At 37.2% G+C, this 20,958-nt stretch overlaps 1 protein-coding gene and 1 pseudogene across 6 annotated transcripts in view; both read left to right on the plus strand.

The window, feature by feature from the left end:
• The window catches only part of PTPN4 (protein tyrosine phosphatase non-receptor type 4), a 193,551-nt gene that overhangs the window by 132,510 nt on the left and 40,083 nt on the right, over positions 1-20,958 (plus strand). For all 6 annotated transcript variants that reach the window (XM_069577813.1, XM_069577812.1, XM_069577817.1 and 3 more), the window contains 3 exons: positions 3,157-3,225; positions 11,143-11,268; positions 12,932-13,090. In XM_069577813.1, the coding sequence (XP_069433914.1) occupies positions 3,157-3,225; positions 11,143-11,268; positions 12,932-13,090 (354 nt within the window). The remainder of the gene's footprint in view (positions 1-3,156; positions 3,226-11,142; positions 11,269-12,931; positions 13,091-20,958) is intronic.
• LOC138434037 (tumor susceptibility gene 101 protein pseudogene) lies at positions 18,810-19,976 on the plus strand (annotated as a pseudogene).

Genomic DNA, 20,958 nt, shown 5'->3' on the forward strand with positions numbered 1-20,958 from the left:
CAGTGAGAGACACCCCCACACTGAGCAGCCTGTGCTCCACAGTGAAAATAGCCCTTGCTCACTGCAGCTAGAGAAAGCCTGTGTGCAGCAACGAAGACCCGGTGTAAACCCCTCAAAATAGAATATATGTTATAAACTTTGAGTACAAGCAATAATATAACTAAGAAGGCAAGAGGAAGCAGGGACTAGTGAACTATGAGAATGCATATTAACAATTAAATGTTAATATGCTAAGTTTTTAAGCTTTTCCCTAGCCTTTTCATTCTCCTTGTCCTTTTTTTAAAAAAAATAATGAATGGTAGCGTTTTTCTTTCTTTTAATTCAAAGGCAATCCATTTAATATTTTTATTGTGATGTATATAACATAGTGACATTGTAATAGAATTATGTCCATATTTGTAGCCTTTCCTATGTAAGTACAGAGTTTCAGAATGATTTTTGCCTACTTAGAATGGGGTTTATTTCTTAGGGGTATGGTTGTGGCTAAATCTGTTTACTTTTTTGTTGTGCTTGTATATGTTGCTTGCATCATTTAAAATAAACCTGTATTTTTTCACCAACTGGTATTTTCTCATTGTTTTAAAGACAAGTATCTTACTGTCAGAAGTTATTGTTCTTAGATTGTGGTACAGTTTTTCACTGTGTTCTAATTATACTAAACCCTTATAGTGTAATGTTATGGATAATATGATATATAAACAATTTCTCCCTTATATTTTAATTTAATCTTTATATATTTTTATTATGAAATTCGATTTGTTAATTAAGCCTTTTGAGTAGTGGTGTCCCGTTTGAATCCTCTTCACCAGAAAAGTACCATATCAGTTAGGAATATAGAAAGCCTTTTTGGTTTTTTTGTTGTTGTTTTTGTTGTTGTTGTTGTTTTTTTTAGTTTTTAAATTTTAAAATCTTTAATTCTTACATGCTTCCCCAAACATGAACCCCCCTCCCACCTCCCTCCCTAGAAAGCCTTTTTGATTTTTCAAATAAAGACAACTTAATTATGGCAGTTGGTTACACAGGTGTTAAAAAGACTGAAAAATCCAAAAGGGAAGGGGGCTTTTGGAGAAGCAAACAAGAAGAATGGGTAATGCCTAAGGATTAGAAGCTCGTGTCACTCATGGGCTATAGAGCCCACAAATCTAGACCTGCTGCTACACTGTTGAGCACTGTAGGTCGGTTCTGGACCTGCCAGGGAGGTGCCGCTTTGACTGGGGATGGCGCCATCCACAGGGTTCTGTTTCTTTGTGTGTTCTATCCCAGCAACTCCAGCATTTGACAGTCCCCAGCTTCTGACTTGCTCCACTTTCTGGTCTCCAACCAGAAAAAAACAGAACCTAACAAAGCCAGCTTGCAGAGGAGCCTCCGGCCTCTCGCAGAGCTGAGCTGAGCAGAGGACAGATTGAGGCCTCTGGTGGCTCAGTTAACATGCAGTTAAATGAGTGTATAAGTAAACCATGTATATCTATAGTTATAAAAGTTAGGTTTTATGTTTCTAGTCCTAAGAACTTTAAAAGACGTATCTAAAATATTTTTAATCACTGAAATGATTAATAGTATTGTAAATGATATAGGAATGGCAGCAGGACAAATGTTTGTCTGGACACAGTCCTGTGCCTAATGGATGCACATTAGGTAAATGCTTTTTCCCTCCCTCATAACAAGCAGTGGTTAGGAATACTAGGGGGCTTCCCTGGTGGCTCAGCGGTAAAGAATTCACCTACAATGCAGGAGTCACAGGAGATGCAGGTTCAATCTGTGGGTCAGAAGATCCCCTGGAGCAGGGCATGGGCAACCCACTCCAGAATTCTTGCCTGGAGAATGCCATGGACAGAGGAACCTGGCGGGCTACAGTTCATAGGGTTGCAAAAAGTCAGACACGACTGAAGTGACTTAGGACTTAGCACGTACACAGGAATACTAGAACTATTGTCATACTTAAAATGTTGAAATATTATGAAGACTGAGGGATGGAATTTGGAGTATCAGAGAATTTAGTACTCCCTCTACCAGCTTCCTCATATGCATACCCTTATTATCACCGTTCCAAAATATTCAGGGCATTATAGTCCTTGTTCTAGTGTGGAAATAAAAAGCAATAGTGAACCTAAATCTGTTACCTTGTTCACAGTTGCAAGTATAGTTTATCCTTAGAGGAAATATGTTTTCTCAAGAAACATCAACTTGTCTAAATTTTAAAATCATGATAATTTTTCTGACTTTTCCATTAAAACTTCAACAAACATGCCATTCTGTTCACATTTATCTATACTTGTCCATAGAAGATGATCTTAAAATTGCTTGCTTAGCTTTGGAAATCTGTATTTGATTGCTTTTGTATATATTAAATTTCTATCTATGTAAATGGTTTTTTATTTGGTATTCTAGACATTTATATTCATTCACTCAGGTATGTTACATGTCTCTGAGAACCAGGTTTTTAATTAATAAATTTTCTCTGAACTATTGGAGTACCATAGAGGAATCTCACTTCTCATACATAAATGGTGTGCTTGGAGACAGATCAGCTCTAAGATAGTACCCAACTCCCAACCACATTCTATCCTTTGTTCCTTCTCTTATGACAAATATCTGGAGTTGCCTATCTCTGGACATGAAGAGCTTTGAGGATATATCTATGATCATTATCAGTAGATTAGGAAGAAAAGCTTCCCAGGGAAAGAGCAGTTAGTTCTTGGAGATGTCCGCATGTATCCGGCCCTTGATTGTGCTCTGCTGTGCTGTGCTAAGTCACTTCAGTCATAGTAGTAGTAAAGACACTAGCCAAACCACAGATGTGGGGAGTGATGGCTGGGCTTATATGAGCTGGTCTGAGTCTAGAGGGAGTGCCTTTCCAGAGCATAGCAGAGGGGGTTTCCTCTCACACAAAATTACTTCTTTCACACTAACTTCCAAATGAAAGAGTATCTGAAAACAGTGTCTTTGGAACAACTTCTTGTTCATTAATGGAAGAACTAATTAAATTTCATCCATCCAGATTGAAGTGGATTATAGTCCATTTTTTTTACTCTCTGCTCTATTTTCTCCACTAGAAATATCATCTCATGTAGTTGTAATCTCATCATGTTGTGTGTTGTCATTTTATCTTGTAGTTCTCTTTAAGGTTTTCTTATTGTACATATTTATGTATTTCAGTGGGAGAACTGAAGTTCAGTCAGTTCAGTATGGCAAAGAAAAGGCAAATAAAGACAGAGTGTTTGCAAGGTAAGTGACGTCTAATTAAGTGTCTTGAGTTGTTTTCAAAGCAAGATTAAAATTACTAAAAACTCTTTTCCCACATATGATCACAGAGTTACCACATGATCCTGTCTTTAGTTAAACAATAAATTATGTTGAGGAAAAAATGCTACATTTTGTTGGAAGTTTTTTTTTTCCTTTTGTTAACACTTTCGAAAAACAACTCATGTATTATCCAGCCCATTTCCATCTTTCTTGAAATCATATTGTTAAGTTGCTTTATTTGGGTACTATTTTGTTATCTTCATTTGTTAAGATCTATAAATAACCAGTTTGGTTTTTAAAAGTGAGATGACATGATCAGATTTGTGGTTTGGAAAATAGTTTTATGAGTAAGGACAGAAAATGAATTGGAAGTAAAGACTGGATACCCAGAGAGCAGTTAGGCAGTAATCCAAATGAAAATAGCCAAGGCCTGAACTAAAACACTGGTAATGAAATGGTTAATTGGGAACAAATTCGAGGAATTTACTTTGTGGGTAGAGCTAGCACAAATCCTTGACCAGTTGGTGGAGGTATGTGAGAGACAGGAGTATCTGGAAAAGACTATCAGATTGGAGTGATGCAAATTGGACAGGGGTTACAGGAGAAACGGAGAAGGCAATGGCACCCCACTCCAGTACTCTTGCCTGGAAAATCCCATGGGCAGAGGAGCCTGGTGGGCTGCAGTCCATGGGGTTTTAAGGAGTCGGACATGACTGAGCGACTCCACTTTCACTTTTCACTTTCATGGATTGGAGAAGGAAATGGCAGCCTACTCCAGTGTTCTTGCCTGGAGAATCCCAGGGACGGGGGAGCCTGGTAGGCTTCCGTCTATGGGGTCACACAGAGTTGGACACGACTGAAGTGACTTAGCAGTAGCAGTACAGGAGAAAACGGATAGTAATAGAAAAGTTAAACTGCACAGGTCTAGTTTGAGATGTCTGAGCAGTAATCTAACAGTATTATCCAGTAGATGATTACATAATTAGAGCTGATGAAGGAGAATGACCAGATTGGTGGCAGCAAATATTAAATTGAAGACCTACCATGCTGAACATTATTTCAGGCCCTGGAAATACAGTGAAGAACAAGATAGACATCTTGAGTCTAATGAAGTTTAAACTCTAACTGGTGCAACAGAGACCTACAGTAGGTAAAGGACTGTGGCAGGGAAGGCCGTGAAGCTGGAGCCCATAATGGGCCAGAGTGTGCAAGGCCATAGTCAGGGAAATAGAGTGGCTGGCGGCAGCTGGAGTCTCCGTGGCCCTGTGCTGAGAATGGTAAGCACTTAGGAGTGTAAGTAGGAGCCACAGGGACTGAGAGCCTGGGAGGGATGTAAACTGACTTACATTTTTTAAAAATATGGTAGCATTCTCATGCTTTGGAGTGATAAACTGAAATATTTCCAAATATCATATGGTTTCTAGGATTTGCTTCAGAAAAATTGGTGGGAAAGGCAAAACAAGATTCTCATGATGTTGATGGCTAAACCTGGGTCCTGAGTACATGGAGTTTATCAAACTTTTCTTTCTACTTTGTTTATGTTTGAAATGTTCAAAATAAAAATAAAGGGGAGGGTGGAAGATTATCCTGGCTGCTGGGGTAGGATCACTCTATGGAGTGTGAATGGAAAGAGTGATCAGGTAATCTCATAATGGCTCATACTTATTTTGTACTTATCTGTGCCAGTCAGTTTTTGTATGTTAACTCACAGTTTCCATACTCAGTGAATTACTGTAATAAATCTAATACAAATGAGAAAACTGAGTAAGTTTGAATAACATACCTGAGATAGTTATGTAGATAGTGAGGGATGCAGATGAGATTCTAACCAGGTATCCTAGGTTCTAACCACACTTTCAACCTCTTTGCAGTAGTTTTTGCTGTTCTGCATCAGACAAGTGACTGTTTGGTTCCTTCCCTGCCACAGATGTGAACGATGATCCTATTTATTGTCTGTCTCCTGCACTAGGATGTCAACTCTAGGAGGATGGCAGTTCCTCCGTCTTACTCACCATAGTAGCCACAGCTCTAAAGAGTTCCCGTGCTGAGAGTCTGCTGCCAGTGGAGGCCTGAGAGTTTTAATAAATGAGAATTAGGCAATTTTGTTTTTGACTTAAATTTTCTTCTTAGTCTTTATCCGAAAGACCTCTCTGTTTTGTGTTTCTAGAGTAAAAAGTTCTTGTTTCTTTTTTCTTTCCTCTAAAAGTATAAATTCTTTATTTTTTTCTACTCATATAAATGATAGTTCACTTTTTTCTTAAGTTCCAACAATGTCAAATAATGTAAAGAAAAAATTTGACCCCAAAACAATGTGTACTATTCAAAATTTTACCATATATATGCTCACCGAGATGTTTCTATGTATGTCTGTATTTGTTTCAAAAATTGTTTCATGCTTTTTCTTGCTTGTTTTTCTGTCAGCATATCATAGGAATTTTCTTTAGTGTTGAAAAATCTGCAGTCATTTATGTCAGTAAATCTTAAACAGCTAAGTCCTTTTAGCCTAATGTGTAGCTTTAACTCTTAAGATTCTTCCCTTTGTTCTGCCACTTATCTGCCTGCAGAGTCAAGGGTCATTACTTAATCTGAGGCTGTGCCAGCACTATTCCTGGAATGCTTGTAAAAATAAATAATAAATAATATTACAAGTACCTTTGAGTAAGGCATTTGAAACAAAATCATTAAAATGTGATTTTTGTGTATTTGAATAATAAAATTTACTTAATTTTTTTTCTTCTTTCCTGATTTACCTTCATCCTGATTTGCCTATGAATAATCTACCCAATTGGAAAATTGTTGGTGAAAAATACCTTGATACAGTAAAGATTTAGCTGGTCAGGGCTATAGCATTTTGCTGTGATGAGTTTAACTTGAATTGGAATGATATAATTCATTTTGGCATTTGTTCAAAGAAGTTTTGAAATTGGTTTATTTTGGCTTTATTTTTAGATTTATTGATGGAAATATTGTGTATTTCTCTATTAGATACAAATCTTAGTGTCATGTTAGTGTTTTGGTTATTCAGAAAGGAGAAAAAAAAAAGAGTAAAAACACTTAAGTTGTCTACCCTAATAGATATGCCTACTGAAATTATTCAAATTCCTCCTTTCTACAGTCGTAGATACCCTTGTTTCCAGTTAGAAAATTCTAAGGACCTGTATAAAGGTAAAATGAACAGCAAAATGTTAATTTGAAATAATTTTCCATGAAATTGCTCTTGAGAAAGAAATAATTTACTTCCTATCAATTCTGCTTTAACTTAGAGTATATGTGTTTATTCTAGTTCTTAGTAGTATAACTTTTTTGCAACACTCCTTTCAGACTTGTTAAAATCAAAATAAATACTTTCCTGATTCTTCTCTGTTAAAACTGCACCATAACAAAATACTTATATTTTTTTAATTCTTTTCCTAACAAGAAGCTTAACTATTTTGCTGCTTGATATTTATAAAAACACTGAACATGATTTCAAAACTGGTTCTATTGTAATACGATATTCTACTATGAATACCAAATCATAGATGTATTATATGTTAATATTAATATCACATGCAAGTGACTTCCTTTATTTGTATGTGTTAAAGGTCCGTCTCGTCAAGGCTATGGTTTTTCCTGTGGTCATGTATGGATGTGAGAGTTGGACTGTGAAGAAGGCTGAGCGCCGAAGAATTGATGCTTTTGAACTGTGGTGTTGGAGAAGACTCTTGAGAGTCCCTTGGACTGCAAGGAGATCCAACCAGTCCATTCTGAAGGAGATCAGCCCTGGGATTTCTTTGGAAGGAATGATGCTAAAGCTGAAGCTCCAGTACTTTGGCCACCTCATGCAAAGAGTTGACTCATTGGAAAAGACTGTGATGCTGGGAGGGATTGGGGGCAGGAGGAGAAGGGGATGACACAGGATGAGATGGCTGGATGGCATCATGGACTCGATGGACGTTAGTCTGAGTGAACTCTGGGAGTTGGTGATGGACAGGGAGGCCTGGCATGCTGCGATTCATGAGGTCGCGAAGAGTCAGACACGACTGAGTGACTGAACTGAACTGAATGCTTTAATATTTTGAACATATCAGATTTTGAGAAATAATGCAGATAGTTACACCTGCATCTTAGTTCTTTTTTTCCCAGAGTGGTTCCCAATACATTTTATTTTTTCAATTTTATTTAAATATAAAAACAAATTTTATTTTATATTGGAGTATAGTTGATTAACAATATTGTGTTAGTTTCAGGTGGACAGCAAAGTGATTCGGTTACACATATACAAGTATTAATTCTTTTTCCATTTTCGTTATTACAGAATGTTGAACAGAACTCCTTGTGCTATATAGTAAGCCTTTCAGTTCAGTTCAGTCCAGTTCAGTCGCTCAGTTGTTTCTGACTCTTTGCGACCCCATGAATCACAGCACACCAGGCCTCCCTGTCCATTACCAACTCCCAGAGTTCACCCAAACTCATGTCCATCGAGTTGGTGATGCCATCCAGCCATCTCATCCTCTGTCGTCCCCTTCTCCTCCTGCCCCCAATCCCTCCCAGCATCAGGGTCTTTTCCAATGAGTCAACTCTTCTCATGAGGTGGCCAAAGTATTGGAGTTTCAGCTTTAGCATCAGTCCTTCCAATGAACACCCAAGACTGATCTCCTTTAGGACGGACTGGTTGGATCTCCTTGCAGTTAAAGGGACTCTCAAGAGTCTTCTCCAACACCACAGTTCAAAAGCATCAATTCTTCAGCGCTCAGCCTTCTTCACAGTCCAACTCTCACATCCATACATGACCACAGGAAAAACCATAGCCTTGACTAGATAGACCTTTGTTGGCAAAGTAATATCTCTACTTTGAATATGCTATCTAGGTTGGTCATAACTTTTCTTCCAGGGAGTAAGCGTCTTTTAATTTCATGGCTGCAATCACTATCTGCAGTGATTTTGGAGCCCCCAAAAATAAAGTCCGACACTGTTTCCACTCTTTCCCCATCTATTTCCCATGAAGTGATGGGACCAGATGCCATGATCTTCGTTTTCTGAATGTTGAGCTTTAAGCCAACTTTTTCACTCTCCTCTTTCACTTTCATCAAGAGGCTTTTTAGTTCCTCTTCAGTTTCTGCCATAAGGATGGTATCATCTGCATATATGAGGTTATTGTTGGTTATCTATTTAAATATAGCAGTGTGTACATATCAGTCCCAAACTCCCAATCTATCCCTGCCCCTCAGCTTTCCCCATTGATAACTATGTTTGTTCTGTAAGTCTTTGAGTCTGTTTCTGTTTTGTAAATGAGTTCATTTGCATCATTTTTTAAAGATTCCATGTGATAAGGGGTATTGTATGATACTTGCCTTTCTCTGTCTGACTTCTGTCAGTTAGTAGTATGATCACTGGTCAGATAGTTCTTTGTTTTATATATACATCATTAAAGTGTGAAATTGTTTTAATTGGTTATCTTATAAAACAAATACGTAGTATTTAGTGACTGACAGAGCTAAAATTCCAATATGATGGGCCCCAAAGAAGTGTCATGTTTCTTTTGTTGCTGAAATTGTATGAATCCTCTTTGAAATAATAAGTCATCACTAGGATGGGGTTTTTATTAGTACTGTTTTAATGATCTCACTAGCTCTGAAAGACTAAGCTTTTCTGGGATTGTGGTAATCTGGTGCATATCTATCACAATACCCTGGAGGTTTTTAGCAATTATTTAATTATTCTGTTAGAGTATTAGAGATTTCTAGAACCCTTGCTCACTCCTTGGGATTTCAGTTGGCAGTATAAATAGATAGAAAGGGTTTCTCCTTAAACTTTTTATGTAACGTTGCTTTTTCAGCAATAATAAATATTAATTTATTTTTCTGATACATCAGTTCTTTGAATTACTTCCAGACTTTTTCAATTGTCACATAATATCTAAGGAAAAAACAAAAAAATGTTCCCATGCAACAGAAAAATAAGGTGCCATGGTCAGAAAATAAATTTACCACATTGCAAACACTGATGAAGTGTGGTATTTTTTTCTCTGAAATTTCCACACTGAACAGGAAACATAGACAGCAAGCTTGAGTGGGTGGGTCTCTGAGGTTAAAACTGTTAATAAAATAAAATACCTTGAAATTTAGTTTTAAATGCAAAGCGTTTCCATCCATGTTTAGTTTATTAACAACAGTAAAGTGTTCTGATGCTTTACATTAGGTGAGTATAACTAGATTTTTTTCCCTCCTTCAAATAACTCTTTCCCTCCTTTAGAAAATGAAAATAGGTGATCTCTGATTGTGGTTAGTGAACTCACTTAAACAGTTTACATTTAATAATCTAATATGTGAGTAATCTATTTATTTACAGTAAGAATTAGCATTAATAGAAAAGGTATAAATACTATTTATTGTAATAATCTTTATTTCAGTTTAAAAAAAATCTAATACAGGAGATTATTTACTTTTTTGTGAATGATGAGGCAGACTAAATAGTATATCGAGCTATTTTCAAATCAGAAAATCCTGTAATTTAAACTCGTGATAGTGGGAAGTGTTTATGTTTAAATTACTTCAAATTCACTTATGAAAAGTGAAATCTGAGTCAATGATTTTTTTTTGATTGATAACATTACTTCTCTTTTAGAAAACTTTTAGTGTTCATAAGGAGATGTCAGTCAACTATATTTCAATAAAAAAAAAAGAAAAAAAGCAATGTCATTGTCCAGTGTAAAAATATTTTGGCTATGAGTACATGAAATGATAGAGCATTTGTGTGGTTTTAATTCAGAAGTAAAGTTATTTGTGATTTAGTAAAATTAATAAACATTGCACTGCAAATTTACAAGCTCATAGGTCGTTTCAGAAGGTAGGGAAGGACCTTAGGAGCATATATTTTACAAGTAAATTTAGGTATTTAGATGTAGAAGCCTAAGTGGTTTTTCTAAAGGAAGGTCAAAGCTGGGATTGATGGTCCCCAGTCATTATTTTAATGTTTTCTACTATGTATGTAAATTTTCTTGGGTACTCTTGTTCAGTATTACCATGTTTTTTAAATCTGGTCTGTGTGCATCAGTGAATTTATTACTGAAATATAAAACTACTTGAGTTTAGAAGATGATATAGTATGTGTTTTTATGTAATTTACTTAATTCATTACATTAATCTTCATATGACTTTCTGCATGTCAAAAAGCTAAGCATTTAAATAGATATCATGTATGTTTCATAAACTTTGACCACTTTTTGAATTTGTATAACAAATGACTTCAATTGTTAATTTACCTAAAATTCTAAGGGTTTTTGTTCTCTGCAAAGATCACTTAGTCTCTTTATCACTATAGTAACTGACCATATAAAGTTAAAACATATGCTGTGCCCCACCATGAGACAAAATAGTTAACTTTCTAAATGTTTCCTAAAGAAGAAAAAAATCCGCTGGCCTACTGTATTTAAAAGGGGAAAATTTAAATAAAATATACACAGTTTTTGTGCTGTCCTCATTGAGTCAGAGGATCAGGGTTTCAGTTTAAGGACACCCAGGAAATGATACGTTAGGAATTAAAGCATCCCAAGATAAGAGTCACAGAAACTGTGGAAAAGAGACAGACAATGCCTATAATACTGATAGTATCTGGGAAAACTTGCTAACCAGCTCTTCCATTGTTTTCTTCTTTACCGTCCTTGCTTTGTTTCTTTTGTCTCCTACTTCCTTATTCTCTTTCCTTCTTTTTCTTAGCCTTCTCTCTTCATATAAAGCAGATTTACTGTCTTAAGAAATTGTTTGGTAAATAGCCTCCAGATGCATTGATTTCTTACAAGTAAAAGCATTATGTTTACTCATCTAGACTGTAATCTGTTAAGATGATTTCTAAAGTTTAGTACATAGTTTGGGGTTTAAAAATAAAAATTTTTACATATTATTTAAATTGTTACTCCAGATCCCCAAGTAAGCCCTTGGCACGGAAATTAATGGATTGGGAAGTAGTCAGCAGGAATTCACTATCTGATGACAGGTTAGAAACACAGAGCCTTCCATCACGATCTCCACCAGGAACGCCTAACCAGTAAGTACATCAGGAGTACGTTTTGCTAGGTTCTAAATTTTTGGCTGTATGTTTCTAGGGGCTGAACATCATAATATGTAAAATTTAAATAGTTCATTCAGGCATGATTGTCATTGCTCCAGGGCATTATTTTTCTTATCTTGGAACTCCCAGTGTAAGCAGAGCAGGAAATAAAAATGCTCGCTTAACTACAAAGCTGACCTTCATAGTCAGGCTACTGACCAATAAATGAAGATCTCCTAGTAGACTTAAAATCTGGGGGTATGGTTGTTGATGACATAATCCTTTTCCTTGTGTGTCTCCAACACAGTTTCTAGGGGACCACATTACTTGAATATGCTAGGTGCTGTGATTTTCTTACTTAAGCTCCTACCCTGCTCTTGGGTTGCGACTGTTCTAGGAAACAGTGGTCTCCAGCCTCAGTTCCCACAGGCGCAGCCATAGCTCTGCTGAGGAGCACAGATATTCAGCAATTTCTGTGAATATGTTTCATCCTAGCATTTCTCACAAAAGCTGGATGCTTGGGTGTAGGGAGTAATAATAATACACGTGTTCTGGCCAAAGATGTTATCTTAATTTTGTAGAGTTAACAGATGTGTTGTATTATATGTATGTGGTTAAGATAATGATAACAATATGAGTGTCAGTTGACTGTTGAGTGTCAGTTGAATTTGACCGTTAACCCCAAAAATATTTGAAGTTTGGCATGGAATGTAATATTTAAAGAAGTTCCTTTGGACTTATTTTATGCACATTAATGTTCAGTAAATGTGCACTAAATCCTAAAAGTTGTTTTGCTAATGAGTGTCAGTTTAAGAGTAAATTTCTACTGTGTTAGATGTAAAGTATGGTCATAAACAGTTTTTTTCATAGCATGTTGTCTTCCTTACTACTAGAAACAAAATAGACTCAAAGTTTCTCAGTATCTTGCTAAGTTATCTTTCTTATAATAGACTGTGTATAAATTCAAAGGCTTGAATTCAACCTGCTTGAAGAAGATCCCGAACCTGGTCTCTTTTCCAGCCAGCCTTTCTTGTTTCCAGTATCCCTCTAAACAATTACAGAAAATTGTAGAAAACACGAGAAATTTAAACCAGACAATTGAATTAATTAATTGTCACTAACTCTGGTCAAAATTTCTGGTAATAAAACAATTTTAGGCATGATCTGAAAAAAATTTTTTTTCCGTAAATTTTAAAGTGACTACGTCTCTTATGAGGATGGAAATATTGTGTTCAGTATCTCTATTCTTAGAAATTATAGAAAGCCCCATTTATAAATGAAAGAATTTATTAAAGGATTAAAAAAGAGTTCAGGCCAAATATGAAAAGATATTTCTGAATTATTTATTCCTTTTATTTTGTAAATGCTGCTTAAGATGCAAATCTGTAGTGACTAAAACCCAGAAACATTAAGGTTGGTAGAGATAACATGATTGAAATAGATAAAATCCCCATGGCAGATTGCTAACTATAGCTCAGATCTTTGACTTGCTGTGTTCTTTCTGTTTACCCCATGCTGTCTTTGTCAGAGACTCAGCTTAGTAAAATGTGGTTAGTCTTAAAAACACACACCCACTTTCTAATGCAGTCATATAATTAAGAAACTTGAAAATACTGAGGTAAATCACATTTTCACTCAGTTTCTCTTCCTCTTCTCGTAGTCGAAATTCTGCATTCACCCAAGAGGGAACCCGGCTGCGGCCATCTTCAGTGGGTCATCTGGTGGGCCACATGGTCCACACTTCCCCAAGCGAGGCCTTTGGGAATCATCACTCTCCATCCTCCACACAAGCTAATAGCATTGTTTTGGAATCATCACCGTAAGGCTTTTTTTCATTTAGCTTCCTTCTTATAAATAATGATGCCCCAAATTATTTCATTTGAAATAATCTGGGAAATTATGGTATTTGATACAAGATTTTATTTGTGCAATGTTTTAAAAAGTCATATATTTGTAAATGTGCTTATATGTTCCTGAAGGTCTTGGTGGCCCCTCACTTCACAGAATCACTGTTGTTATTATTTTTGACTCTGTGTATACTTGAACTTTAGTTCATACTATTACATATTTCTGTAGTTTAATGTCTCACTGTGGTCCGGCAGTAAGGTGATGAAAGGTAGACTTTTCTTAATATTTTTCAGGAAGGGAGCCATAAGAATAAATAGGCAGTATTGGGGGAAATTAAGTAGCAAGGGAAAAGATCACACTGACAGTAAGTTCTAGAAAGCATGCATGTACCATTTCTAAAGTTCATTTATATCTCATTACAAACTGCGTAAATTAAACTTCATAACTCAGTATATCAGTTTAATGCCAACATGCTTACCTCATATTAATAGGCAGTTTCCTGATTTATTGGTTCATATAATGCAGTTAATTCATGTGGAAGTAAAAATACAGTGTACAAATTAGGAAAAAGATACTTTATAAGGTAATAGATAAGATTTGTTAATTGTTGAGAAGGAAAAAGAGGTTTAAAATATAATGAAAGTAATCAGGGTTGAAGAAAGGGTGGGTCTAAATGATGGAAAGATGGAGAGCAGGTGGAGTGTTGTTCTCCAGGAAAGCCCGTCTGGTCCAGAGGAGCCACTGCTGTCCTCAGTGTGTGGCCAGCGGGGAAGACGGCCAAGCTGTCAAGACCACTGGGTGGTTAGTCTGGCTAATGTGGAGCTGCATGAAAGATTTTGACCGAGTATGTACTTTATAAAGGATGGAGGAATAGAAAGATACACACTGCACACCATGGAATGTGCCCTATGTGCACTGTGAATGGACGAGAGTTAAGATTGGTGGAAATTTATAATGTTTTATCACTGTAAAAATTATAACTGTAAACTTTTTGTTTGATTGTAAATAATAAGCAGGTATTTTCTACTTCTGAAACTTTAAGAAGTGTACAGTGATTAAGGATGTGATTGAAATGCCAGCTGATTAAATTTTAGAATGACATGCTTTCAGCACATGAAAGCTGACCACATAGAGGAATGACAAAGCCCATCTCATTATAGACAGATCAGTGTCACTCCCGGGGCCTGACCACATGGTCTCAGTCTGGTTTTTGAAGGGCTGCTTTCATGGAGACACATACACATCTGCATACACATACAGTTGAGTATTTCCTTTTGTGAATTGTATAGAATCACAAATCCCCCAAATCACTTACCCTCTTCAGAATACGTTTGTTGTCTTTTCCTAACCTGAAATGGAAAAGCAGGTTTGGCATAGACTGGAACCATGCAGAGTGTTTGCTTCCCCTGCCCAGTCCACAAGAATTTCGGATGTTTCAGGCTTTCTCTTTGCATGTGTATTTTATGAAGCCTATATGTTTGTATTCAGTTTGAATCTATAACACTGCATCTGAAATTCGGCCAATTTAATGAGAGAGTTCTGAAAAGACAAGCATAATGGTAAACTAATAATAGTAACTAACATTAGTAGCTTACAATCAGTTTTTTTTCATAAATTATCTCACTGTTCTACTCAGAGAACTCAATAAAATAGAAAAGATATATAACCCCACTTTATAGAAGAGAAAAAGCCACACTTACAGCATTTGTTCCAAATTACAGAACTAAAACTCAGATTTTCTTACCTGAGCCAGTCTGTAGAACTTTGTAGAACTTCCTGGGCAAGGCTTTGCTGATTTTTTTTTTTCCATTTAGAGCAAATATTTTTCAACTTGGACTCCATAGATTTTAGTTTTACCTTGGTCACATGTGAAAAGAGTTCCAGCAATATGTTGGATTAAGCACAGAGCATCTCAGAGTAGTGCATGGAAGTAGATGTTGAGCTAGCTCACCAGTTGCCTGGTTTTTGAATGAGTCCATGGGAATTAAGGTGAGTCTTGACTTGGGTCACTGGGTGAGCTTGCCCGCTTCACAGGAGAAAATGCTATTAACTCACAGGTGTGTTTATTGTAGAAACAAATAGAAGGCTGTTTTATTGCTTAGAATAAAGTTACCATTTAAAGGCAGGGGTGATTGAAACTACATCCTACCATTTCCTTCCTTTCATTAAATGTTCCACAGAAAATCAGACTATTTTTAGTTTGTAATTTTTCTAAGATAATCATTAGCCGTAAATTACTTTTAAAATACCTAACAGATTTTTAAAAAAATAAATTCACACCACAATACCGATAAGTAACAGGGAAGTTTGATTATTTCTAAAAAATAATTGGCAGAGCATGTGAATGGGAGATGGATAAATTTTATTTTTATTATGATACAGATTGCTAAAGGCTGTAATAGAGAACTGTTTTGACTGCAGAGTAAGCAAATGAAATCACTGATGTTGTTGAAACATTCGTGAGGAAATTTAAAACTGACTGGACTGAAATAAGTCAGGAAAGTTTTTACCCACTTGGCTTGATTGACAATTTTAACAACTCTTTTGCTGCTGTGTTAAAATATGCCTGTAACAGCAAAGTGCACTTAAGTATAATATTTTCATTTTTTGCTCTTCACATAACATTTTCCAAAATGTCCGAGTTTAAGATAAGCATATTATTGAAAGTTGGGCATTGGAACACTTGCAGAATTGCATTCCTGGCTCTCCTTTTTTCTTAACATCCAAAAGTTAAGATGGGTGGTAACTTGTCCATAAATTTTTTATGTGGATAAAATTTGAACAGTATGTGTTTCAAGTCCTTGTTCCCATCCAGCCCCCACTTTGGATCATTTTAGGCAAGTTATTGGTTTCAGATATATCAAAAACCTTTCCATTAGGAATATATTATCTATTAAAGTAAATATGGATGTTGTTAGAGCCCGGATCTTGTATTCTGTTCATTTTAAAGACAAACAGTTTCTGGTAGAATTTAAGATACTACCATTAAAAGCAGAATGGAATGAAAGAAAGTAGTCATGTTCAGCATTTGCTCTGATAAGGTCTGTTGAAGCCTCAGATACTAGTAGATAGGAGGGTTGCTTAATGAAGACAGGTGACACTAGTGATTGTAATTGAATGAGACAAGAGCTCCTGGTGTGTGTCTTAGTTTTTGTCTATCTTAAAAACTGGCTTCTGAGCAGCATTTCATTTGAAGAAGAGAGTCCCCTGCTACAGGTTTGCATGCATGCTAAGTTGCTTCAGTCATATCCAACTCTTTGTGGCTTCATGGACTGTAAGACTCAGGCTTCTGTGTCCATGGGTTCTCCAGACAAGAATACTGGAGTGGGTTGCCATGGCCTTCTCTAGGAGATCTTCCCAATCCAGGGATCGAACCTTGGTCTCTGGCAGGCGGATTCTTTACTGCTAGCGCCACCTGGGAAGCCCATAAAGTTTGTGTACCATGTGTGCGTGCTACAGGTTAAAAGAAACCCCTGGTTTAAAATAAGTTTCCGCCTGCTTTTTGCAGTTGTTTTCTTTGAGGTGCAACTATAACTTAGTGTTAAGAGCACAAGCTCTGGATTCAGACTGGGTTTAAAACTTGGTTCCACCACTTCTAATTATGTGACCTTGGGTGAGTTATTTTATCTCTGTAAGCCTTAATTTCCTTGTCTGTAAAAGCAGGACGATCATATCTACCTCATAGGACTGCTGTGAACATTTAATGAGATGCTTATTAGTAGTTTAGCAGAGGAAAATGTACTTAGTATATGTTAATTATAATAAATACAAATACATCTTTCATTTAATTGGGGGAGGGTATATACCAGCAGCTTTTAAGTATATTATCAACCCTTTATCTGTCTGCATGTCTGAAGTATGGATGTTCGGTTGAACACAATGAGGAATTCCCCAAATTCTCAACTTCATTATTCAGTTCCTAATCACCAGAGACTGCAGATTTCATAATCATCAAATGTTAAATCTAGTTCCCTGAGCTATTCTCTCCTAGACTGCCCCATTCCAGTCTTGTCTAGTGAGTCACTGTGTCTTTGTCCTACCTCTTCAATTCCTTTTGACTAGTCCTCAAAGCTTTGCTTTCCCTCTGCTTCTCTGAACTATTGGCATGATCACTTTGCCTGCAGGCTCAGTGTAACCCAGCTCCCATGCCAGTCTTGATCCAGTCTAGCCTGCAAATACTCAACTGCTCTAGGACAAGGAAATAGAAGAACGAAAGAGGGTTCGATGTAAGAGTATTAAGCCGCGGGCCTCAGAGGATTCACCATGTGAGATGCTGTACCTGTGAGAGCAGGACTAAGTGCAGGTGTAGGCTGTTTCACTGAAGTATGATTACCTGCCATCCAGCTCTGGCAAAAGTCTCCAGGACTTGCATTTGGAAGTGAAGGTTGGAGACTCAGAGTTTGGTTGAAACCAGAAATCTCAGGTCTGGCACCTTGATTCTGGAGTAGATGCCTAGTGATAAAATAATACGACATTTTCAAGTGTATTCTTCTGTTAATCATATCTTATGGAGAAAGAAATGGCAGTCCACACCAGTATTCTTGCCCGGAGAATCCCAAGGACAGAGGGGCCCAGCAGGCTACGGCTCATGGGGTCACAAGAGTCGGGCATGACTTAGTGACTAAACCACCACCACCAGTCATATCCTGGGGAGTTTCTAAACACTTGAATTGTCTTGAGCATAAGTTAGTAATCAGTTTGAAATGGTGTTTACTTTGAAATACTCTAAATGTTACTATAAATTAGTCAAAATATCAAGAAGCCTGAATTTTGAACCATAATTTTATCTGTATCTCACAGAAGTATGGCAAGGATAAATGCCTAATGAAGACAGGTGACACTAGTGATTGTAATTGAATGAGACAAGAGCTCTTGGTGTGTATCTTAGAAAATAAGAGTTTTAATGAAAAAGGAGCCATCATTTTTGTTAAGTTTGTATTAGTGTCTACCAAGAGTATGGTTTTTGTTTTCTACTCTTAACTTAGAATAAACTTTTATATGTGTGAAAGGTATATTGGTACGGTTAAACTTTGGGCAGCCTTTTTTTTTCTTTTTTACAGTTTTCAGGGTTTATCCTGTTCATTTTTCTTTTTTATGAGTAATTATAATAATCTCTTTGGGATTATATTTTCTATACTGTCTGTATGACCAGTTTTTTTTTCCCAGCTCCCATACTTAAAGCCAACTGATTACTTCTACTTGCAAGACCCCAGCCACACCCTGATCCCTCTTCTTACTTTGTTCCTGTTTCCCAAGTCCTGCCTAAACTACCTGATAGTAGATGCTGGTCTTCCTTTAAGTTATAGGTCCCTTCTTTCAGATGCTAGCTGTTATTCCTTGTAGGGCTTCATTCCACTCCACTGCCTGGTTGTCCTTCCAGAGTATGTGATGTCTCTTCATTCTGTTTTCCTTGGCAGTTTTTGTTTGTTTTTGTTTTGTCCTAGAAATAGAAGCTTTTTAAAGAACTGGCCTATTTCATGATATTATTTCAAATGTGTTATAATTTTAAATTACAGTACATGGTTTACCTATGAAAGTCATCTTCCGGTGGAGGCCGACTTCCTGTTGCTAGAGGGAGGGTGGGAGTGGGGCGGCTGGCTCGTCCATGTGTGGTTGTGTGGGGCGGCCTGGGGCGGCCCCGGAGTGGCTGATCCTCTGCCTGCAGGGACCGGAGTCACGAGGCGGCTGCCATGGTGGTGTCGAAGAGCCAGCTCAAGAAAATGGTGTCCAAGTACAAATACAGAGACCTAACTGTATGTGAAACTGTTAATGTTATTACTTTATACAAAGATCTCAAACCTGTATTGGATTCATACGTTTTTAATGACGGCAATTCCAGAGAACTAATGAACCTTACTGGCACAATTCCTGTGCCTTATAGAAATAATACATACAGTATTCCAATCTGCCTGTGGCTGCTGGACACAAATCCGTATAATCCCCCTATCTGTTTCATTAAGCCTACTAGCTCAATGACTATTAAAACAGGAAAGCATGTGGATGCTAATGGTAAGATATATCTGCCTTATCTACATGAATGGAAGCACCCACAGTCAGACTTACTGGGGCTTATTCAAGTCATGATTGTTGTTTGGAGATGAATCTCCAGTCTTCTCTCGTCCTACTATTTCAGCATCCTATCCACCATACCAGGCAGTAGAGCCATCAAATACTTCCTACATGCCAGGTCTGCCAAGTGGGATTTCTGCATACCCATCCGAGTACCCTCCCAATCCCAGTGGTTACCCAGGCTGTCCTTACCGACCTGGTGGTCAGTATCCTGCCACAACAAGTTCCTAGTACCCTTCCCAGCCTCCTGTGACCACTTTTGGTCCCAGTAGGGATGGCACAGTCAGCGAGGACACTATCCGAGCCTCTCTCATCTCAGTGGTCAGTGACAGACTGAGATGGCGGATGAAGGAGGAAATGGATCATGCCCAGGCAGAATTCAGTGCCTTGAAATGAATAGAGGAAGACCTGAAGAAAGGTCACCAGAAACTTGAAGAGATGGTTACCCGTTTAGATCAAGAAGTAGCTGAGGTTGATAAAAACATAGAACTTTTGAGAAAGAACTCAGTTCTCCTCTGGAGAAAATGGAAAATCAGTCTGAAAACAATGATGTTGATGAAGTTGTCATTCCCACAGCGCCACTATACAAACAGATCCTAAATCTGTATACAGAGGAAAATGCTATTGAAGACACCTGGGAGAAGCTTTGAGGTGGGGAGTAATAGACCTAGACATCTTCCTAAAGCATGTGTGTCTTCTGTCCCATAAACAGTTCCAGCTGAGGGCACTAACGCAGAAAGCAAGAAAGACTACCGGTCTCAGTGACCTCTACTGACTTCCCTGATACCAGATGGAGATTGAACTCTTCTAAAGTATTCTTTTCTTTTCTTCCTTTGTCTTATATCAGTGAAGTGAAGTGAAGTCACTCAGTCGTGTCCGACTCTCTGTGACCCCACGGGGTGTAGCCTATCAGGCTCCTCTGTCCGTGGGATTTTCCAGACAAGAGTGCTGGAGTGGATTGCCATTTCCTTCTCCAGGGGACCTTCCCGACCCAGGAATCGAACCCATGTCTCCCACATTGCAGGCAGACGCTTTACCGTCTGAGCCACCAGGGAAGTCACCTTAATTCAGTAGGTGCCCCCCCAAAAAAAGTTTACAGAGGCTAGAAAGTGCATTAATAAAAGCCAGTCTTTACCAAAAGAAAACAGAAAACATATTATTGATTCAAAATATTTTACACTTGAATGATAAACTATAATAATGTTATTGTAGTTTATCATTTAAGTGTAAAATATTTTGAATCAATAATATGTTTTCTGTTTTCTTTTGGTAAAGACTGGCTTTTATTAATGCACTTTCTATCCTCTGTAAACTTTGTGCTGAATGTTGGGACTGACTACGCTAAATAAAATTTGTTGCATTAAAAAATGTCATCTTCCTAGATAATTGTTTAAGTAATAGATTGACTGCATGTAATACTTATACATTAAATATGAACATGGGAGTTATTTCTTAAAATAAGATGAGTTAATATGGGTATGTTTTTAAAATGTAATTGATAGCTTTTGCCCAGAGTAAGAATTTTAGGAGTCTGAATTTATATTCTTGATTACTTTTATACACTGTAGAAAGATAGGTAGGTAGAAAGAAAGAAAGAAGAGAGAGTGAATGTTTGGTTATTGAAGTTGAAAAAACAGAAAGGGTAATTGCTGCCAGGATTACTGGGAGAGCACCTAATTAGTGAAAGTTCCCCAGACCAACTATAATAACCCTCTGCAATAATCAGACTTGTGGAGAGCCTGTCTCACTCTCTGTGAAGTTACTTTAACA

This window comes from Ovis canadensis, chromosome 2 (assembly GCF_042477335.2).
Source record: "Ovis canadensis isolate MfBH-ARS-UI-01 breed Bighorn chromosome 2, ARS-UI_OviCan_v2, whole genome shotgun sequence".
NCBI lineage: Eukaryota > Metazoa > Chordata > Mammalia > Artiodactyla > Bovidae > Ovis > Ovis canadensis.